The 19,649-nt window shown below is 35.2% G+C and overlaps 1 protein-coding gene and 1 pseudogene across 9 annotated transcripts in view; both read left to right on the top strand.

Annotated features, from left to right (window-relative positions):
* The window catches only part of NBEA (neurobeachin), a 678,194-nt gene that overhangs the window by 99,072 nt on the left and 559,473 nt on the right, over positions 1 to 19,649 (top strand). For all 9 annotated transcript variants that reach the window (XM_032314437.1, XM_032314438.1, XM_032314436.1 and 6 more), the window contains exons 7-8: positions 6,772 to 6,891; positions 9,548 to 9,694. In XM_032314437.1, coding sequence (XP_032170328.1) covers positions 6,772 to 6,891; positions 9,548 to 9,694 — 267 coding nt within the window. The remainder of the gene's footprint in view (positions 1 to 6,771; positions 6,892 to 9,547; positions 9,695 to 19,649) is intronic.
* LOC116574566 lies at positions 16,412 to 17,702 on the top strand (annotated as a pseudogene).

Below are 19,649 nucleotides of genomic sequence, written 5' to 3'. Positions count from 1 at the left end.
GAGCTTGAAGTCCGAAATTGTGATGCCACCAACGTTGGCTTTCTTTTTCAATATCCCTTTGGCTATTCGAGGTCTTTTCTGGTTCCATATAAATTTTAGCATTATTTGTTCCATTTCTTTGAAAAAGATGGATGGTACTTTGATAGGAATTGCATTAAATGTGTAGATTGCTTTAGGTAGCATAGACATTTTCACAATATTTATTCTTCCAATCCAGGATCATGGAACATTTTTCCATTTCTTTGTGTCTTCCTCAATTTCTTTCATGAGTACTTTATAGTTTTCTGAGTATAGATTCTGTGTCTCTTTGGTTAGGTTTATTCCTAGGTATCTTATGGTTTTGGGTGCAATTGTAAATGGGATTGACTCCTTAATTTCTCTTTCTTCTGTCTTGCTGTTGGTGTAGAGAAATGCAACTGATTTCTGTGCATTGATTTTATATCCTGACACTTTACTGAATTCCTGTATAAGTTCTAGCAGTTTTGGAGTGGAGTCTTTTGGGTTTTCCACATATAGTATCATATCATCTGCGAAGAGTGATAATTTGACTTCTTCTTTGCCGATTTGGATGCCTTTAATTTCCTTTTGTTGTCTGATTGCTGAGGCTAGGACCTCTAGTACTATGTTGAATAGCAGTGGTGATAATGGACATCCCTGCCTTGTTCCTGACCTTAGCGGAAAAGCTTTCAGTTTTTCTCCATTGAGAATGATATTTGCGGTGGGTTTTTCATAGATGGCTTTGATGATATTGAGGTATGTGCCCTCTATCCCTACACTTTGAAGAGTTTTGATCAGGAAGGGATGCTGTACTTTGTCAAATGCTTTTTCAGCATCTATTGAGAGTATCATATGGTTCTTGTTCTTTCTTTTATTGATGTGTTGTATCACATTGACTGATTTGCGGATGTTGAACCAACCTTGCAGCCCTGGAATAAATCCCACTTGGTCGTGGTGAATAATCTTTTTAATGTACTGTTGAATCCTATTGGCTAGTATTTTGTTGAGTATTTTCGCATCTGTGTTCATCAAGGATATCGGTCTATAGCTCTCTTTTTTGGTGGGATCCTTGTCTGGTTTTTGGGATCAAGGTGATGCTGGCCTCATAAAATGAGTTTGGAAGTTTTCCTTCCATTTCTATTTTTTGGAACAGTTTCAGGAGAATAGGAATTAGTTCTTCTTTAAATGTTTGGTAGAATTCCCCCGGGAAGCCGTCTGGCCCTGGGCTTTTGTTTGTTTGGAGATTTTTAATGACTGTTTCAATCTCCTTACTGGTTATGGGTCTGTTCAGGCTTTCTATTTCTTCCTGGTTCAGTTGTGGTAGTTTATATGTTTCTAGGAATGCATCCATTTCTTCCAGATTGTCAAATTTATTGGCGTAGAGTTGCTCATAGTATGTTCTTATAATAGTTTGTATTTCTTTGGTGTTAGTTGTGATCTCTCCTCTTTCATTCATGATTTTATTTATTTGGGTCCTTTCTCTTTTCTTTTTGATAAGTCGGGCCAGGGGTTTATCAATTTTATTAATTCTTTCAAAGAACCAGCTCCTAGTTTCGTTGATTTGTTCTATTGTTTTTTTGGTTTCTATTTCATTGATTTCTGCTCTGATCTTTATGATTTCTCTTCTCCTGCTGGGCTTAGGGTTTCTTTCTTGTTCTTTCTCCAGCTCCTTTAGGTGTAGGGTTAGGTTGTGTACCTGAGACCTTTCTTGTTTCTTGAGAAAGGCTTGTACCGCTATATATTTTCCTCTCTGGACTGCCTTTGTTGTGTCCCACAGATTTTGAACCGTTGTATTTTCATTATCATTTGTTTCCATGATTTTTTTCAATTCTTCTTTAATTTCCCGGTTGACCCATTCATTCTTTAGAAGGATGCTGTTTAGTCTCCATGTATTTGGGTTCTTTCCAAACTTCCTTTTGTGGTTGAGTTCTAGCTTTAGAGCATTGTGGTCTGAAAATATGCAGGGAATGATCCCAATCTTTTGATACCGGTTGAGTCCTGATTTAGGACCGAGGATGTGATCTATTCTGGAGAATGTTCCATGTGCACTAGAGAAGAATGTGTATTCTGTTGCTTTGGGATGAAATATTCTGAATATATCTGTGATGTCCATCTGGTCCAGTGTGTCGTTTAAGGCCTTTATTTCCTTGCTGATCTTTTGTTTGGATGATCTGTCCATTTCAGTGAGGGGAGTGTTAAAGTCCCCTACTATTATTGTATTATTGTTGATGTGTTTCTTTGATTTTGTTATTAATTGGTTTATATAGTTGGCTGCTCCCACGTTGGGGGCATAGATATTTAAAATTGTTAAATCTTCTTGTTGGACAGACCCTTTGAGTATGATATAGTGTCCTTCCTCATCTCTTATTATAGTCTTTGGCTTAAAATCTAATTGATCTGATATAAGGATTGCCACTCCTGCTTTCTTCTGATGTCCATTAGCATGGTAAATTCTTTTCCACCCCCTCACTTTAAATCTGGAGGTGTCTTCGGGCTTAAAATGAGTTTCTTGGAGGCAACATATAGATGGGTTTTGTTTTTTTATCCATTCTGATACCCTGTGTCTTTTGACAGGGGCATTTAGCCCATTAACATTCAGGGTAACTATTGAGAGATATGAATTTAGTGCCATTGTATTGCCTGTAAGTTGACTGTTACTGTATATGGTCTCTGTTCCTTTCTGATCTACCACTTGTAGGCTCTCTCTTTGCTTAGAGGACCCCTTTCAATATTTCCTGTAGAGCTGGTTTGGTATTTGCAAATTCTTTCAGTTTTTGTTTGTCCTGGAAGCTTTTAATCTCTCCTTCTATTTTCAATGATAGCCTAGCTGGATATAGTATTCTTGGCTGCATGTTTTTCTCGTTTAGTGCTCTGAAAATATCATGCCAGCTCTTTCTGGCCTGCCAGGTCTCTGTGGATAAGTCAGCTGCCAATCTAATATTTTTACCATTGTATGTTACAGACTTCTTTTCCCGGGCTGCTTTCAGGATTTTCTCTTTGTCACTGAGACTTGTAAATTTTACTATTAGGTGACGGGGTGTGGGCCTATTCCTATTGATTTTGAGGGGCGTTCTCTGAACCTCCTGAATTTTGATGCTCGTTCCCTTTGCCATATTGGGGAAATTCTCCCCAATAATTCTCTCCAGTATACCTTCTGCTCCCCTCTCTCTTTCTTCTTCTTCTGGAATCCCAATTATTCTAATGTTGTTTCGTCTTATGGTGTCACTTATCTCTCGAATTCTCCCCTCGTGGTCCAGTAGCTGTTTGTCCCTCTTTTGCTCAGCTTCTTTATTCTCTGTCATTTGGTCTTCTATATCACTAATTCTTTCTTCTGCCTCATTTATCCTAGCAGTTAGAGCCTCCATTTTTGATTGCACTTCATTAATAGCTTTTTTTATTTCAACTTGGTTAGATTTTAGTTCTTTTATTTCTCCAGAAAGGGCTTTTATATCTCTCGAGAGGGTTTCTCTAATATCTTCCATGCCTTTTTCGAGCCCGGCTAGAACCTTGAGAATTGTCATTCTGAACTCTAGATCTGACATATTACCAATGTCTGTATTGATTAGGTCCCTAGCCTTCGGTACTGCCTCTTGTTCTTTTTTTTGTGTTGAATTTTTCCGTCTTGTCATTTTGTCCAGATAAGAGTATATGAAGGGGCAAGTAAAATACTAAAAGGGTGGCAACAACCCCAGGAAAAAATGCTTTAACCAAATTAGAAGAGATCCAAAATCGTGAGGGGGGAGAAAGGGGATAAAAAGAGGTTCAAAAAGGAAGAAAGAAAAAAAGAAAAAAAAAGAAAAAAAAAGAAAAAAAAAAAAGAATTAAAAAAAAAAAAGGAAAACACCTAAGAAAAATGTAAAAAAGAAAAAATATATATATTAGATAAACTTTCAGAAAGTGGTTGTTTTTCTGTTTTCAGAATTGCTGTTCTTCTTCTCTTCGATCTGCCGATGGATTTTCAGGTGTTTGCAATCTTTAGATAAGCTATCTAGCTGATCTCCGGCTAGCTGAAGCAGTCTCAGCCTGCTACTTCTCCGCCATCTTGACTCCTCCTCACAAATACCTTTATCTTAATTTAGGCTTTTATAGTTCTCTTACCTGAACCTTTGCAATAGTTTTCAGCTTTATCTTTAACCACATTTTCCTAACTAACCCACTCACTCACTATAGCTGGTTATTTCCTAAATTGTGAAGATGATCATTTCACTTTCCTGCTTAAAATTCCTAGTGGTACCACATTATGCAGAAACAAAGTTCAATTACTAAAGGTGTCTACACTTCTCTTTACAAGCTGGCCTTTGTTATTGCAGCTAAATCTAAACACAGAGAAAAATTTTATCAGGACTCTGTGTTATAATGTGAAGTATTAGGCTTCTTCTGCCTGGAATGTTTCTTTCCCTCCTTTTTCCGCAACAGTTTGTATTCATCCTTTAAGCTATATCTTAAGTTTCATTTTACTCTTTTAGTGACTTCTTTGTTAGCCTTCCTTCTCCATTTGTCTTGTCTTTGCCCTATGCCTTCAGTTAGTCATTACTTCTTTTGCTCCAAATCTGTGTTTTAGATATTTGTGATGGTTTTATAGTTGTTTTTATGTTTGTTTTTCTGGTGAAACCTCCTTAAGGGTTTATATGTTATCTTCGTAAGTACGCAATCTGGGTGATACTTGGCATGAAAAAGATGCTCAGTAAATTTTTTAAATGAGGGAATGACCCTGAGGAGTAAATAGTGTTAATTCCAGCAGAAAAAAATCTCATTTGGGGACATAGTGCATAAAAAAATGAATATATATTTAGTTAATGCTATCTTATTTATATGGGTGCCAAATATGTATTAAGAACTGTCCCTTATAATTTTCATATGTTGTCTATTATGTGTAATATTCACAGTCATTCCATAAAGCAGGCATTATTATTCCTCCTTTTTTAGACATGGAAGTTTTTTCAGAGAGGCTAAATAATTTGCCAGAAGCCATAGAGCTGGTAACCTGGGAACTCAGTTTATATCTGTATGAATTTGCAGTTTGTATTTTCCAGCCCAGTACACTAAATTATCTGGTACACAGGAAAAAGAGCTCAATAAATATTTATTAAATAAGTACTTTTCTATATTAGGTATCTCAGTAACTATAATAATACACCTAATATTATTTATCTTAAACTTGTCTTTGGATAGCAGGAAGTCCTCTTCTATTTAAAGACATTTTTTTATGTGTATTCTGCTTAGAAATTTGAAATTTCTAAAAATTTTTCTCCAAAATATAAAGATTGTATTTCCTGTGTTACCTAGATGGCATTCTGATGGAACATTTTCAAACTCAGTGAGGGTAACATAGGTAAATTTGACTTCTGACGCATGTAAACTGTAAGATTTTTCTTAAATTTATTTAAAGCTTCATTTTCATGGCTTTTGCCTGATAATTTCATAGTATTTAGAAATACAAGTTGTTAAATGACTGACTTTAAAGATTTTTTTCTGCTTTTAGTCAGGACAAACATATATATTGGTTTCTGATCCAGTGAAGGTTCAGTTTGTGATAATTGGAGTTAAGGATTACCTAAAATGAAAACAACTTTTAAAAAGGCCCATGTTTTAGGGGTTCAGCAGTTTGACCTGACATTTTGTTTCTATAATTGAGGAACAGTGTTGTTTGTGTTATTGTCTTCCATGACGTTTGAGTGCACAATTTTTATTTTCTAAATCAAAATGAAAGAAATTGAATTTTGTTCAAAGTTTTTCAGACACCTTGAAATAACTAATATTTTAGTGGTTGGGAATTATTACTATAGGTTTATGTTTTTGAAAATATGCTATATGAAATAATTGAATAGTATTTCTAAGAAATTTGGGAAATAAAGTGTGTATTATATATTTTTATTTTGGGGGAGGAAACTAAATCTAATTTTCCCTCCTTAACCACTGAAGGCATACTTGTTCAAGTATCTGTAAATTTTTGAATTTTTTTAATATTTTAGAAAAATATTGCTGTATTCTCAGCCTTAGAGTAAGGGTTGGAGCCACAAATTGTTACAGAACTTAAACCATTCTGTATCAAAGTGTACACTTAAAATGCTTTTGGTTGAACTTAGGAGCTATAAAGTTAGAACTTAATATAAACTCATTCCTAGATTCTTAATGCATAGTCACACATTATCAGGTTAAAAATATATAATTATACTTGGACCTAATAAATCTAAATTGTGGAATTGAAATTTCCTAAATTTCATTATAAATGTTAAAATGTTGTTCCTCTGACAGGTCTTTCCTGACCATACAATCCAAAGTAGAATCCTAGGTTATTCTTTCTCAGTTTACAGTGGTTTTGTTTTTCCCCCTTTGTAGAGTTCATTTTTCATCATTTTATATATCTTTATATATCTAATCTGTGTCTCTTTCATTATACCATGAATTTCAGGAGAGTTGGACCTATGCTCTGTCTGGCCAAAATTGGGCATTTGTGGTGCCTGGCAGAATATACATGTTATTAAATGAATGAACACAAATATATTGTATTTCCATAATATTTGGACCTTAGTATAATGGAAGGAGTATCATTCCGGAGTTCAAGGTGTTCTAGGTCTGTCTTCATCACAGATTTATTCTTTATGAGTCACTTCTTCCATCTGCAAAATGAGAAATAAGGGGGAACTTGAAATAGTAAGGTGTAATTGTTATTATATCAAGCATTTTTTGTATTGTGTATGAATGTTATGATTGCTTTTTTAGACAATAACTAAACATGACATATTAAGGTCTTTAAAATTTTTTTTATTTAAGTGGTACATGATCAGCATTGTCCACATTTATAATCGATGGAGGAACAGTGAAATTCGGTGTTATGTTAATGGGCAGCTGGTATCCTATGGTGATATGGCTTGGCATGTTAACACAAATGATGTAAGTTTTTTGTTTTTTGTTTTTAATCTGTGCTTTAATGTTTTTGAGTGTGTGATCTGTCATTGTTCATAACATGAATTGTATAAAAAATAGTTTGGAAGGAACTTAATAGTTATACTTTGAAAGTTATTTTCTTTTAAGTGAATTTTTAGGTCTTTAATATAATTAAGTTGCTAAAATAGACAATTAGTGGTAAAAAGAAAAGAAAATTGCTCAATAAATTAAGTATTAGGTCAAAAACATCTATGCAGTATTCTATTCTTTCCAAAATTTCAGTCAGTTAAAAACTGGGTCTTGTACCTTATTTGGATGTGATAAGAAGATTTTAACTACAAAATGAATAAATATAACATTTAGTCAGTATGATAAATGCTGTGGAAAAAATTTTAGTGGGACTAGGTATAGAAATTATAGGTGTAGGGAAGTGGGAAGCCAGATGGTATGAGATGATTTTAGAAGAGTTGAGGGAGCAAGTCATGTGAATATTGAGGAGAAATATCCCATTTGCTGGAAGCAGTGAGTGCAGTCTTTGAGACAGAACTGAGAAGTTAATTGAAGAAAAAAGCAATCACTTTGTCTAGAACAGAGGGAGGAATGGACAGAATAATGTTTAAGAGATAAGGTTAGGTAGACAGCAGGGAGTGAAATCATGCAGGGCCTTATGTGCAGACACAATACCTGGACTTTCCCATCCTACCCAACATTAAAAATCTTTGGAAGGTTTTGAGCAGACGAGTGATGTAATGCTGGTGCATATGTTAAAAATATCAGTCAGGCTGCAGTATTGAGAATATTTTGAAGGAAAAAAAAATGACAGAAGTAGGGAGATCAATTAAGTGATTTATTTTGTAAATAACAAACAATACTAGTTTTGACTTGCCTGTTAACAGTGAGGGAGGTAACACAGTTGGATTCCGGATAGAGAATATCTAGAGTTAAAACCTCAAGAGTTCTGTTCTCGGCTTTCCCCTGTCATTATCCTGGCCTGTTAGAACCAAAGGAAAATATGTTTTCTAGTGCCAAAAGTACTTCCAAACCCAATAATATACGAGCATTCCAGCATGCCTGGTTTTACAAAAACTTATATCTTTTTAACAAAATTCACTTCGTAGTATTGTCTGTATCTCTCCAGACTTTAATTTACTCAAGAGCAGTGTCTCTTGTTCTCTCTGGTTTTCTTCCACATACTGCTGTATGCACAGTCCATTGCTTTTGCCCTAAGTCAAGAGTACCCCCGAAGACCATATCTGAACCTTGACCTGTTTTTGCATGACCTAAGAATCTTTGTGGGTTTTTTTTTTTTTCATTTTTAGAGGTTTTTCTTTTTCTTTTTTTTTTAATATTGAGACAAACAAAAATCAAAAAAGATTATATGGTAGAAACCACATGTGGCTTGAAAAGTTTAAAATATTTATTGTCTATTCATTTATAGAACAAGTTTGCTCTTTCTGCCCTAGAAACTCATAGTGGGGCCAGAAACAGTCAATTTTTGAGAATGATTTTGCAGAGTTAGAATACATAGATGCAATTCTACTTCATATCTGCCTTCCAAAGGGGAGACTTTTTAATTATAGAGTGGAAGAAACCCAAGAGATTTTGATGACTTTCACTAACTCTACAGTTGTATTTAAAAAGGAAGGAAGGAAGGAAAGAATGAAGGAGGGAGAAAGGAAGGAGGGAAAGAAAGAAAAGAAAAAAAAGACTTAGATTTTTAAATTATTTGCAGTGGTGTACCAAGAAATGGAGAGGTCTGGGCAATAACACATATGTGCACATAACATTATGCAACAAATTCTTCAGTTTCTATAGTTTTAATTACAGATTGGGTATCTGTTGATGAGTTTCTGTCTTCATAATTCATTCACAGATATTTTGTCATTTTATTGAGGCACCAAAGGAAAACCGTATATATTTAATGTCTTGCTTACTAGTGCTAAGGAGTGTAATATCCTGTGAGGATGGGGGAAGGAAACCAGAGCCTAATATTTGGTGAGATTTTAAGAAGCAGAGATGGGAAGGGTCTTCATAAATGTGGCTTCTTAAGGTCTTGAACTCTTCCGATGGAGAGCACCATACCACGTGCTTTAGGTGGCAAATTTTGGTGATCAATATTGATTTGGTTCTGCATAATGCCTACTCATGGAAGAGAGGGAAGTGATTTTTGTTGTGTCCTTGACTTAGTGTGGAGAGATAGAGGAATATATATCCCTGGGGGAGACATTAGATTCAAAAATTAGGGCTTATGTGTTTATGGTTAACATATGGAATAATCATTCTCTGATTTAGATGAATCTCTCTATATATGGACAATTGTTAAATGATTAGAGTTTTAAAATTAGTTTTACTTTTGTAAATAAAATTATAAGCCCTTTTGCCTTTAAGATAACATTTCTATAGTGGTTAAGTGATTATTGAATAGATGATTTGTTTTGTTTTGCTTTTGTATAGATATAAAATATTTAACTGATACACTTTTTCTAAAAGTCTTTAGCTGGTCTTTATTACTTAAATACTCCATAAAGTCTTAAGTGATGCTTTCTTCTGTTGTTATTGTTATATTTTAAGGTATTCATGACAGTGAAGGCAGTTGTCTTTAAATATTTTATCATTACAAAATAATACATTGATTTTTTTTTTGTGACTTTTTAAAAAATAGAGCTATGACAAGTGCTTTCTCGGATCTTCAGAAACTGCTGATGCAAATAGGGTGTTCTGTGGTCAACTTGGTGCCGTGTATGTATTCAGTGAAGCGCTCAACCCTGCACAGATATTTGCAATTCATCAGTTAGGACCTGGATATAAGGTAGTAATAAGTATCTTGTTATAAATTCTGTGGAAAGTTTTATGTGAACTCTATGTGAAATGTGATACTATATAATATATAGCAATAATCTTCCTTCAAGGTGGTTTCAGAGTTATCTCTGCTGTTTGGAACTCAGCTGTTATTACAGGTTTCATTTTGTTTCCAAGGTGCTTTTTCTCTTTTTCACTATTTTCATGAAGTTTTAAAATTCTTTTTATTTTTTTTATTTTTTTAAAATTTTTTTAAAAAGATTTTATTTATTTATTTGACAGAGAGAGATCACAAGTAGGCAGAGAGGCAGGCAGAGAGAGAGGGGAGGAAGCAGGCTCCCTGCCAAGCAGAGAGCCCGATGCGGGACTCGATCCCAGGACCCTGAGATCATGACCTGAGCCGAAGGCAGCGGCTTAACCCACTGAGCCACCCAGGCGCCCCGAAGTATTAAAATTCTTCAGAATATTTTCTAATATTAAAGCCATGGCTTTTGTTAACATAATTCTGAAATATGCTTTTATATCTTATAAAAGCATATTGCTTAATGTGGAATTTAAAATCTCAAATTTTGAAATATAGATGAACACATGAAATGACCATTATTGTTCAAATTAGAGATAATTTGGAAAGAATAAAGATTTAAGAGGAAAATGGTGTAAAATTACATGTGACTGAAATTAATTCAGTTTTAGTTTTTACTTTTGCTCGTCCTTTACAATAGGTGGAGAAGGTCAGTATAGTAGTGAGTATCTGAGTTTTGCAAAATCAATTATTTAATATGATTTATCATATTCTTCCTGTTTTTTAACTTTCAAAACAAAGACTGAATTAGGCAAGATACTGCATTCACATATATAAATTAGTTTTTAATGTACAGTATACCTGTAATAATAAGAAATAAGAGTTTTATTTAAATCACATTAGAAGCTGCTAAACATTTAGGAGCTGAGAGAAAATTATGGGGTGTAAGTCAAAGTATTTATAAGTTTATGTCTTGCATGGAAGAGCTGTTTTCTTAAAAACAGTGTTCAAATAATCAGTATGAAGACTATATTATGAAAACAGGGGTACAAAAATAAGTCTGTTCCCGGTATATATAAAATAATCAGAATAATATTAAATGACAATAATGCTGTTATTTTTGTGTCAACGTGAAAATATTTGCTACGATCTATTTTCCATATCATTAATTTTACTATCCCTAGAAACGACTTTGTGCTTATACAGCACTTTTTATTCTGTCATTCCTTTAGTTTCGTTTGGGTCATGGTTCTGCCATGTGTTGGCTTTGCATGGGAATGTTTCTGTAATTCAGATTTTTATGAGACTGACACGCTATCTACTGCACTAACGAGGCACCTTGTAATTCAGATTTTTAGATTAATGTACTTTCTTTTGTTTTTTTTTTTTTTTAAGATTATTTATTTATTTATTTGACACAGAGAGAGAGAGATCACAAGTAGATGGAGAGGCAGGCAGAGAGAGAGAGAGAGAGAGAGAGAGAAGCAGGCTCCCTCCTGAGCAGAGAGCCCGATGTGGGACTTGATCCCAGGACCCTGAGACCATGACCTGAGCCGAAGGCAGTGGCTTTAACCCACTGAGCCACCCAGGCACCCGATTAGTGTACTTTCTGCCTCCTTTTGTTATACTTTGGCTTGGCTTAAAATATTTGAAGTGGTTTTTTTCAAGTACTGCCAGAATGATATTATGTGAATCAAATCAATGATGCATAATTAAGAAAGAAATAAAAAAAAAACCCCAGTTTTGTAAGCTATAAATCCAATATGATGATTATAGTGAAATTTTAGAAATGGTGGGAGCTTCCTGGCAGGAAAAAGGAAAAGGACTAAATATAAACAAGTTATGTAATTCTCTTATTTGGAAAGGAGCAAACATTGTCTTGAACCACTTTTCAGACTTAGTAATTTGTAACATGGCTCTTTTTCATCATAGTCTTTTACAACAGAAGTGGAAATGAGTAGTAACCCTGTGTCACTATGTTCTGTATACAAATAGTCAAGTGGTAGAGAATGTATTCCAAGCATCCTAATAACATAGACAATAGAGTACCTATATCAAATCAGGACTTTCAAAAGAAAGTACCTTGAAATTTTGGGCATTGCATAAAAAAGTATTTCATTAAGCTTTGAAATTTCCCAACCTATGGGTATAGCCCACTGAACCCCTTGGTTTGGTTTGGTTTGGTTTGGTTTTTAAAGATTTATTTATTTTAGGGGCACCTGGGTGGCTCAGTGGGTTAAAGCTTCTGCCTTCGGCTCAGGTCATGACTCCCAGAGTTCTGGGATCGAGCCCCATATCGGGCTCTTTGCTCGGCAGGGAGCCTGCTTCCCTCTGTCTCTCTGCCTATTTGTGATCTCTGTCTGTCAAATAAATAAATAAAATCTTAAAAAAAAAAAGGTTTATTTATTTTAGGGGGGGTTTTGAGAGAGGCAGAGGGAGAGAGAGTCCCGGGCCAAGACCTTGCTGAGCATGGAGCCCATGGGGCTCAATCTCACAACTCTGAGATCACGACCTGAATCGAAACCAAGAGTTGATGCTCATCTGACTCTGCCACCTAGGTGCCCCCTGAGCCCCATGTTATTAATGGAAATAGACTGTATAAATCCATGGGTGTATATGTATTTTCTCAATTTGTAAATACTAAAGTAGAATTACAATCAGGAAAAGCATCTATAAAAATTTTTGAAATTGAAGTTGTTTTCTAGAAATTCAGAGAATGAAAGGAAAGAGGAGAGGATACAAATGAAGATCAGATTGTGTTATGACAAAGAGAAAGCTGAAGTGGTTCACAAATAATGATCTCAATTTTCTTGGGTAAAATAGGAGGCAAAGTCACTTCCTATGAGTTGAAGGGTAGAAAGTTGCAGTGGAATTTTTATGGTGTTTAGGATATAGTAATCAGTTGACATTTGGCTTAAATCACAAATGAAGCTAGAATTATTGTTATATAATAATGTATTTATATTCATTGATGCAGGTTATTTGGAGCTTCTAATAAGTATGATTGTCAGTTGGTATTCTCTGTGGTTCTGGGCTTAATGTCGATAGCATGTCAACATCTGGGCTCTGAGATAAAATAAATCCCCCCAAAATAATGTCCTCAAACTATACATACTGTACAGCCTGTCCCACGTAATTTTGACTTGTTGACCGTTGGAATATTAGGTAACTTTCTTTCTGTGAAATGTCTGGTTTTGAGCAATATAGCTTGTCAGTGAATATTTTGCACTTAGTTATTTTAGGTAAACAGTAAATAAAAGGAGGGTATTACTAATCAGACAAAGCATTAGATTTGGTAATAATTTGTAAAACAAAAAAATTTCTCACTGTAATTTTTTCTAGTATGGAAAAATTTACTGTGAGTTAAGCTCTATTTGATGTGGTTATTCAGTGGCTACAAGTATCTTATACAGTGGCTTTTTGACATGAGTTTGCAAAACAGATTTTAAAGTTCTGATATTTTATAATTGTTATTGTACATTTCCTAATTATTAAGCACTTTGTCTGCATTGCTAAATTTTTCAGTACTAAAATTTTGCTTTGTGTTTTGTCCTCCCTTCAATAAAATGATAGCATAGTGATTCTTTACCAGTTTATTATATTATGATAAAGATCTAACTGATATAGAAAAAATATACAGAGTTAGTTAGTTAGTTAAAAATCACTTTGGAGGAGTGCCTGAGTGGCTCAGTTGGTTAAGTGTCTGCCTTCGGCTCAGGTCATGATCCCAGGGTCCTGGGATCGAGCCCCACATCATTGGGCTCCCTGCTCAGCAGGGAGTCTGCTTCTCCTCTTCCTTCTGATTCTCCCCCTGCTTATGTGTGCATTCTCTCTCTTTCTCTTTCTCTCTGTCTCTCACTCTCTCAGATAAATAAATAAAAATCATTAAAAAAATCATTTTGGAGGGTTTCTGATATTTGCTTGAATAGGCAAACTCCTAAGAAAGTAATATTCCCACAATAACCACTTTCTGCATGTTATATAAAGAACTATGTGAGGCTCTAAAAACTGAGTAAATGCAGCCAGGTTTTAGAGAGGTGTTAAAACATGAAACAGGTGATCAGAATGGGCTGAATTCCCTACTTTTTACTTTGATAGAGAAACTTTGTGGCCAGAAAAATTAAGGTTAAAAAGTACTTGGCCAATCAACATCACATGGATTAATGGGCGACCCCAGAAAATAGTCAGAGAAGAATCTGAATTCTGTATTTAAAAAACTTAGCTTGAATCTCTAGCCAACCCCTGAAACTGATGATCATGACATACTGATAATAGATTATAAATAAGGCTTCAAGAACGGAACTGAGACCTGAGATACCACACATAGGAGGTATGACAGTCTGTAATTGTATCTAGGCAGGAAAATGATCTGACAAAACAAAAACAGAAATACTTTTCAGAACAATATGGTCTCTACGGAATAATTTTCACCATGTCCAGCATATATATAATCCAAAATTTCTCATCCTATGAAAGGCCAGGAAAATGTGATGTATTCTCAAGGAAAGGGAAAATCAGCACACACCAAATACCAGGTAACCCAGAATCATGGAATTATTACATGAGCACTTTTAGGGAGCCATTATAACTAGTGAGGTTAAAATAATTTTGCTTGTAAGGAACTAGGAATTATCAGCCACAAAATTTTTAAGAAGTGGAAATTTTAGAACTGAAAATACATCTGAAGTTAAGAAAAATTCACTGTATAGGTTCATTATTAGCAAAATTAATATGATAGAGAAATAAACTTGGATATAGGTTGACAGAACCATTAGAAGAAAATGAAAAGATTAGGGGGGAAAGAAGAAGACCATAGAGATGAATGGTTTAGAAATGTCATATGCAATGTATAAGAAAAAATATAGGAGGAAATAATGGTAAAAAACTTACCAAATTTCATTAAAAACAAAGACAAAAACAAAAACAAACATATTTATAGATTGAAGGAACTTTGTAAACTCCAAGGAAAATAAAGTCAGGGAAACCACAAAGTGGGAGCAGAACCTGTCAACCCAGTCACTGGGCATCTGCCTTGGGCTCAGGTCATGATCCCCGGTCCTGGGATCAACTCCCACATTGGACTTCTTGCTCGGCAAGGGAGTCTGTTTCTTCCTCTCCCACTCTGCCTGCTTGTGTTCCCTCTCTCTCTGTGTCTCTCTCTGTCAAATAAATAAATAAAATCTTAAAAAAAATAGTATCTTACTTGATAGATTGTAACAAACACTGATTGTGTTTTACTGTGACTAGGATAGAGGGGTTTAGACAAGGCTGATAGCAACAGAAAGTAATGGAACTTGTTTGGAGTTTTGATAAGCCATACCTAAAATAATACTGTAAGAGGTCGGCTTTTGCATAAAATGAGGTAAATCCAGGAGGATTTTCTGTTCCTGTGAATATGGACTAAAGGTGCAAGAAGAGATTCAGAGGTGACCCAATTATTTTTGCCTGAACAACTGAATTGATGGGCTTTTTATTTACTGAGATAGGAAAGATTTGGAAAGACTAAATTTTGGGGAGAAAAGTCCAGGTTTGTTTATAGATATATGATGTTTGAGATGCCAGTTAGACATCTAAATGGAGAAGTGATGTAAGCCTGGAGTTTGGGGAGGAGTCTAGGTTGGAGATGGAACTTTAGCATTGGTAGGGTATAGACAGGATTTAAAGCTCTGAGACTGGATTTTGATACCAATGAAATGAGTTCAGAGATAAAAGATGACTGAGTAATGGGTCTTTGGAAAAGCCAAAGTTTGCAGGTTGTGGAGATGAGAAGGACCTAGTAAGGGGAAATTAGAAGGAGAGCAAGGGAGTAAGAGGAAAATGCAGGAGAGTGGTGTCCTGGATGTTTTTAAAAGAAGAAGAGGTGATTAATTATCAAATGCTGCTGCCAGGTTGAGTAAATTCAGGACTGAGAAATGGCTATTGCATCTAGCAGCACGGAAGTCATGGGTGATCTTGATTATCACACTTATGTTAGCTGAAGTGGGTGAAAGTACTTTCATTTAATGAAGACAGTAGTATTTTTTCAGAATTGAAAGAGAAACATTAGTTTATGATTGAAAGTATAGTTATTTAGTTTTGCTTGTATCATTCTAATACATTGTGTGAGAAGGCTTTACCTCTCTGCCTCTGTAATATTCTGTAACTCCCATTTCCATCATTTTGTCCTTTTGAAGAATTGTTTATATGTAGCTGTTTTCTCTGGTCTCCTGGTTATTTGCTTTTATTGTACTATACATTTATTTATGTTCAATATATTTGTAAATAAAAATTTTATAGGAAATCATCTGAGTAATATGTACTCATGTGCATATGAATATGGTTACGTACCTTCTCTGCAAAATAGTGAAGCTTTATTTTCATTTTAGTCACTATCTTTAGGGTGATACGAACATATTCAATGTATGCTACCATTTCTCAAGTTAGTTGCAGTTCTTTTGGAATTGCTTTTGAAAGGTCAGTTTTTAAGTGACACAAAAAAACAGTTCTCATTACTTTAGAGCTACGCTATATTTTTGATAATAGATGGTTTTGTGATACCTATTAATTCATCAGACATGGCTTCAAGTTGCTCTTCCTTTTCCAAAAATTAAATCTATCCCTTGAGGATGACAGTTTGCTTTCAAAAATAAAATTTAAAATGCTGTCATGTTCGATTGATAGTGGAGTGGAGATTGGGAGTGGAGAGCAGATCTCAGAGAGCCCTGAGTAGCTCTCCTTCCACTTTCTCCCCTTCAGGAACCACCACTGCTGCTTCTGGCCCCACTCACCATCACTGCAACCTTAGCAGTGAGGCCAAGATCTAGCCTCTAAGTGAGCGGCAACAAGGGCAGCCTCATATTGGCAGTGCCTGAAGGGTCAAGTTCATCACAAGGAAGTTTTTGGGAACAATAAAATGGTTCAGTGAAAGAAACAGATAAGATTAAATCAACAGGAATGATACCAGAGAATATGTATTTGTACACCAGGAAGTACCTTTGCAGTGTAGAAGATAAAAAGTCTGTCGAGTTTGATATCGTTGAAAGGATAAAAAGGGTGCAGAGGCAGCAAATGTTACAGGTCCTGGTAGATTTCCAGTGAAAGGCAATAAACGTGTGGCAGACTGTAACCTGCTAAATTATAGACACTATCCACATTGCAGGGGCCTCCACGCAATTACCAGTAGAATTTCTAGAATAGTGAGAATGGGGAAAAGAATGCAGGATCAGAAAGTACTCCTGAAGACCAGGACCTAATTCAGGCCACGGTGCCTACTTTACTACATGGGGAGACCTTATGTCTGTTGATCACAGTATTCCAACCTTCCTGTATGGGAAGAAGTGATGGAGGGTGCTGACAACCAGGATGCAGGAGAGCAGGGTTGACCAGTGAGACAGAATATGCATTGGGGTTATAAAGGACCATTCCACAGGGGCTCTCCTTGCCGAAGACGGACTAAAGAGGATGGCAGTGAAAGAGATAAGGAGAATCAAGGAGATGAGACCCAAGGTCAGCAGCCATCTCAACATTCTGTACTACTACAACTTCAACTACCAGAACACAGAAGCCCAGAAAGCCCTAAGTGACAAGAATGCAAGGAGACAAAGCTGCTGGCCCACCAGTGGAGAATTAGTCCCCTTACCAAGGCTGTACAGGGTAGGGCGGAGTAACTGCAAGCTTACTATCTCTGCCATCATCCCACCATTGGTTTGATCATCCAAAAAGAGGATGTGAATATGACGTTTCTACAATGAAAAATAACAGAAGGTTGGAGCTAAGATGCTTGATTTTTGTTCATTGACCAGATAGTTAAACTTTCTCCATTATCTCTGCAGACTGGAATTTTTATTATCTTTACCTCAAGATGTCTCTTTTTTGGTAATGGCAATTTTTTTTTTTTAAAGCCTGGTTTTCTTCACTATAGTTACAAAGGTTTTTAAATTGTCTCATGTCGGAAAAAGTTGAGATTTTTAAGAACCCCATTTTTAATTTATAATAAATGTTTACAACTTTTTTTTCCAAAAAACTGAACAAACTGCAAACACCTTTTAATAAAGTTCTTTAAAAATGTTGTAGATTTTGAAAATGTTTTTAAAAATTCTAGATAAAAGGCGGGGTGCCTGGGTGGCTCAGTGGGTTAAAGCCTCTGCCTTCACCTCAGGGCATGATCTCAGGGTCCTGGGATTGAGCCCCTCTTCGGTCTCTCTCTTCTTCGGGGAGCCTGTTTCACCCCCTCTCTCTCTGCCTGCCTCTTTGCCTACTTGTGATCTCTGTCTGTCAAATAAATAAATAAAACCTTAAAAAAATCCTAGATAAAAGGAATGTTTTGAGCAATAGACATTCTATTATGTGTATTTCTAAGGTAATTCTTTTGGAAAATATACGACTTGTGATCATATTGTTTAGTAATATTTGCTTTACAGTATCAGGGGTGGGGTGTTTGGGTGGCTCAGTTGGTTAAGCATATGCCTTCAGCTTAGGTCATGAACCCAGGGCCCTGGGGTTGAGCCCGGCCTTGCACTCCCTGCTCAGTGGGAGTCTGCTTATCCCTCTCATATGCACTCTCTCTTTCTCTCTCAAGTCCTCTCTTTTTCTCAAATAAATAAATAAATAAATAAATAAAATCTTAAAATATATCAGGTATATTACCTTAAAGCCATACTATACTTAAAATACTAGAATATCAATGAATGGTGAGAAAAGTGTTTTCCAGTGACCTAGTCCTATCTCACCTCACTAATGTAATGCCTTTAGACTTATTTTATTATCCAGTTCAAATAATTTTTACTTACTGGTCCTAAATTTAAATCTGTAATTCCTACAATGTTCGTATTCAATTATTGGATCATTTTGTGTATACTAACATGTTTTTACTCTACCAACTCAATCGAATAATGCTTCCTAGTGGTCAGGAGGGGAAATGTATAACCCAATGCCATTTTTTCATTTTCAAAGATCTTGAATTAACTGTTTTTAAAATTTCATTATATACTTATAGATTTAAATATATTTGAAATATTTTAATCTATATTAGTTATTGTCCTTTTTGAAATTAAAATTGTCCCACCTTTAAGTGATGATTGTCTGTTCTGGTTGGTTCCTTAGTCCTTTGACCTGACCCTGTAGTCTTCAATAGATTCCTTGCTATTTCCCATGACAAGATTTCAGACTCATCTTGAACATTTTGTTGTTTTCAATCCTGGAATCAGCCATTATTCCATGAATCCTTAGTTTCTATTAGTGTGAAATTGAGGACTTTGCTGTGTTTTAATTGACCTTCTCTAAGTTAAATCTATATCGCTTTTCTATATTGAGAATACAAGTTGTCAAATGTACAGAGGGTAATAGGATTAGGAAAGCCCATAGTTACACATATAACAGTCTCTGAATAGCACTACCAGTATTACTCTACTGACATTATTACTGAAAATGGTTTTTTTTTTGGGGGGGGCATATGTTCTCTTCATTCTCCTTGCCATTTCTTAATAGTTTAAATCTATTATAGGCTGAGTTGTATTTCCCTCAAATTTTTATTCTGAAGTCCTAGATCCTAGTAGCTTAGAATGTGATATTTGGAGATAGGGTCTTTAAAGAGGTAATTAAACTTAAGTGAGGCTATTAAAGTGGGTCTTAATTTAATATAAATGATATCCGTATAAGAGGAAATTAAGATACAAACATGCACAGAGGGAAAAGTATATGAAGATACAGGGAAGAGAAGAGGTTCCAGAAGGAACCAAGTCTGTTGATATCTTGATTTTAGATTTCTAGCCCCCAGAATTGTAAGGAAATAAATTTTTGTTGCTTAAATTACCTGACTTTGGTACTTTGTTGTGGGAACTCTACCTAGCAGACTAATACAGGTATGATCTACACTGTGAGTATATGTAGTTATTACATAACTATTCTCAATTTTAAACATTCTTTAATTGTAGTCCTATGAGTATTTACATATTTAAGCTTCATC

Source organism: Mustela erminea, chromosome 15 (assembly GCF_009829155.1).
Source record: "Mustela erminea isolate mMusErm1 chromosome 15, mMusErm1.Pri, whole genome shotgun sequence".
In the NCBI taxonomy this organism is placed as follows: Eukaryota; Metazoa; Chordata; class Mammalia; order Carnivora; family Mustelidae; genus Mustela; species Mustela erminea.
Note: the sequence above shows the minus strand (reverse complement) of the source record. Positions and strands in the feature narration are given on the sequence as shown.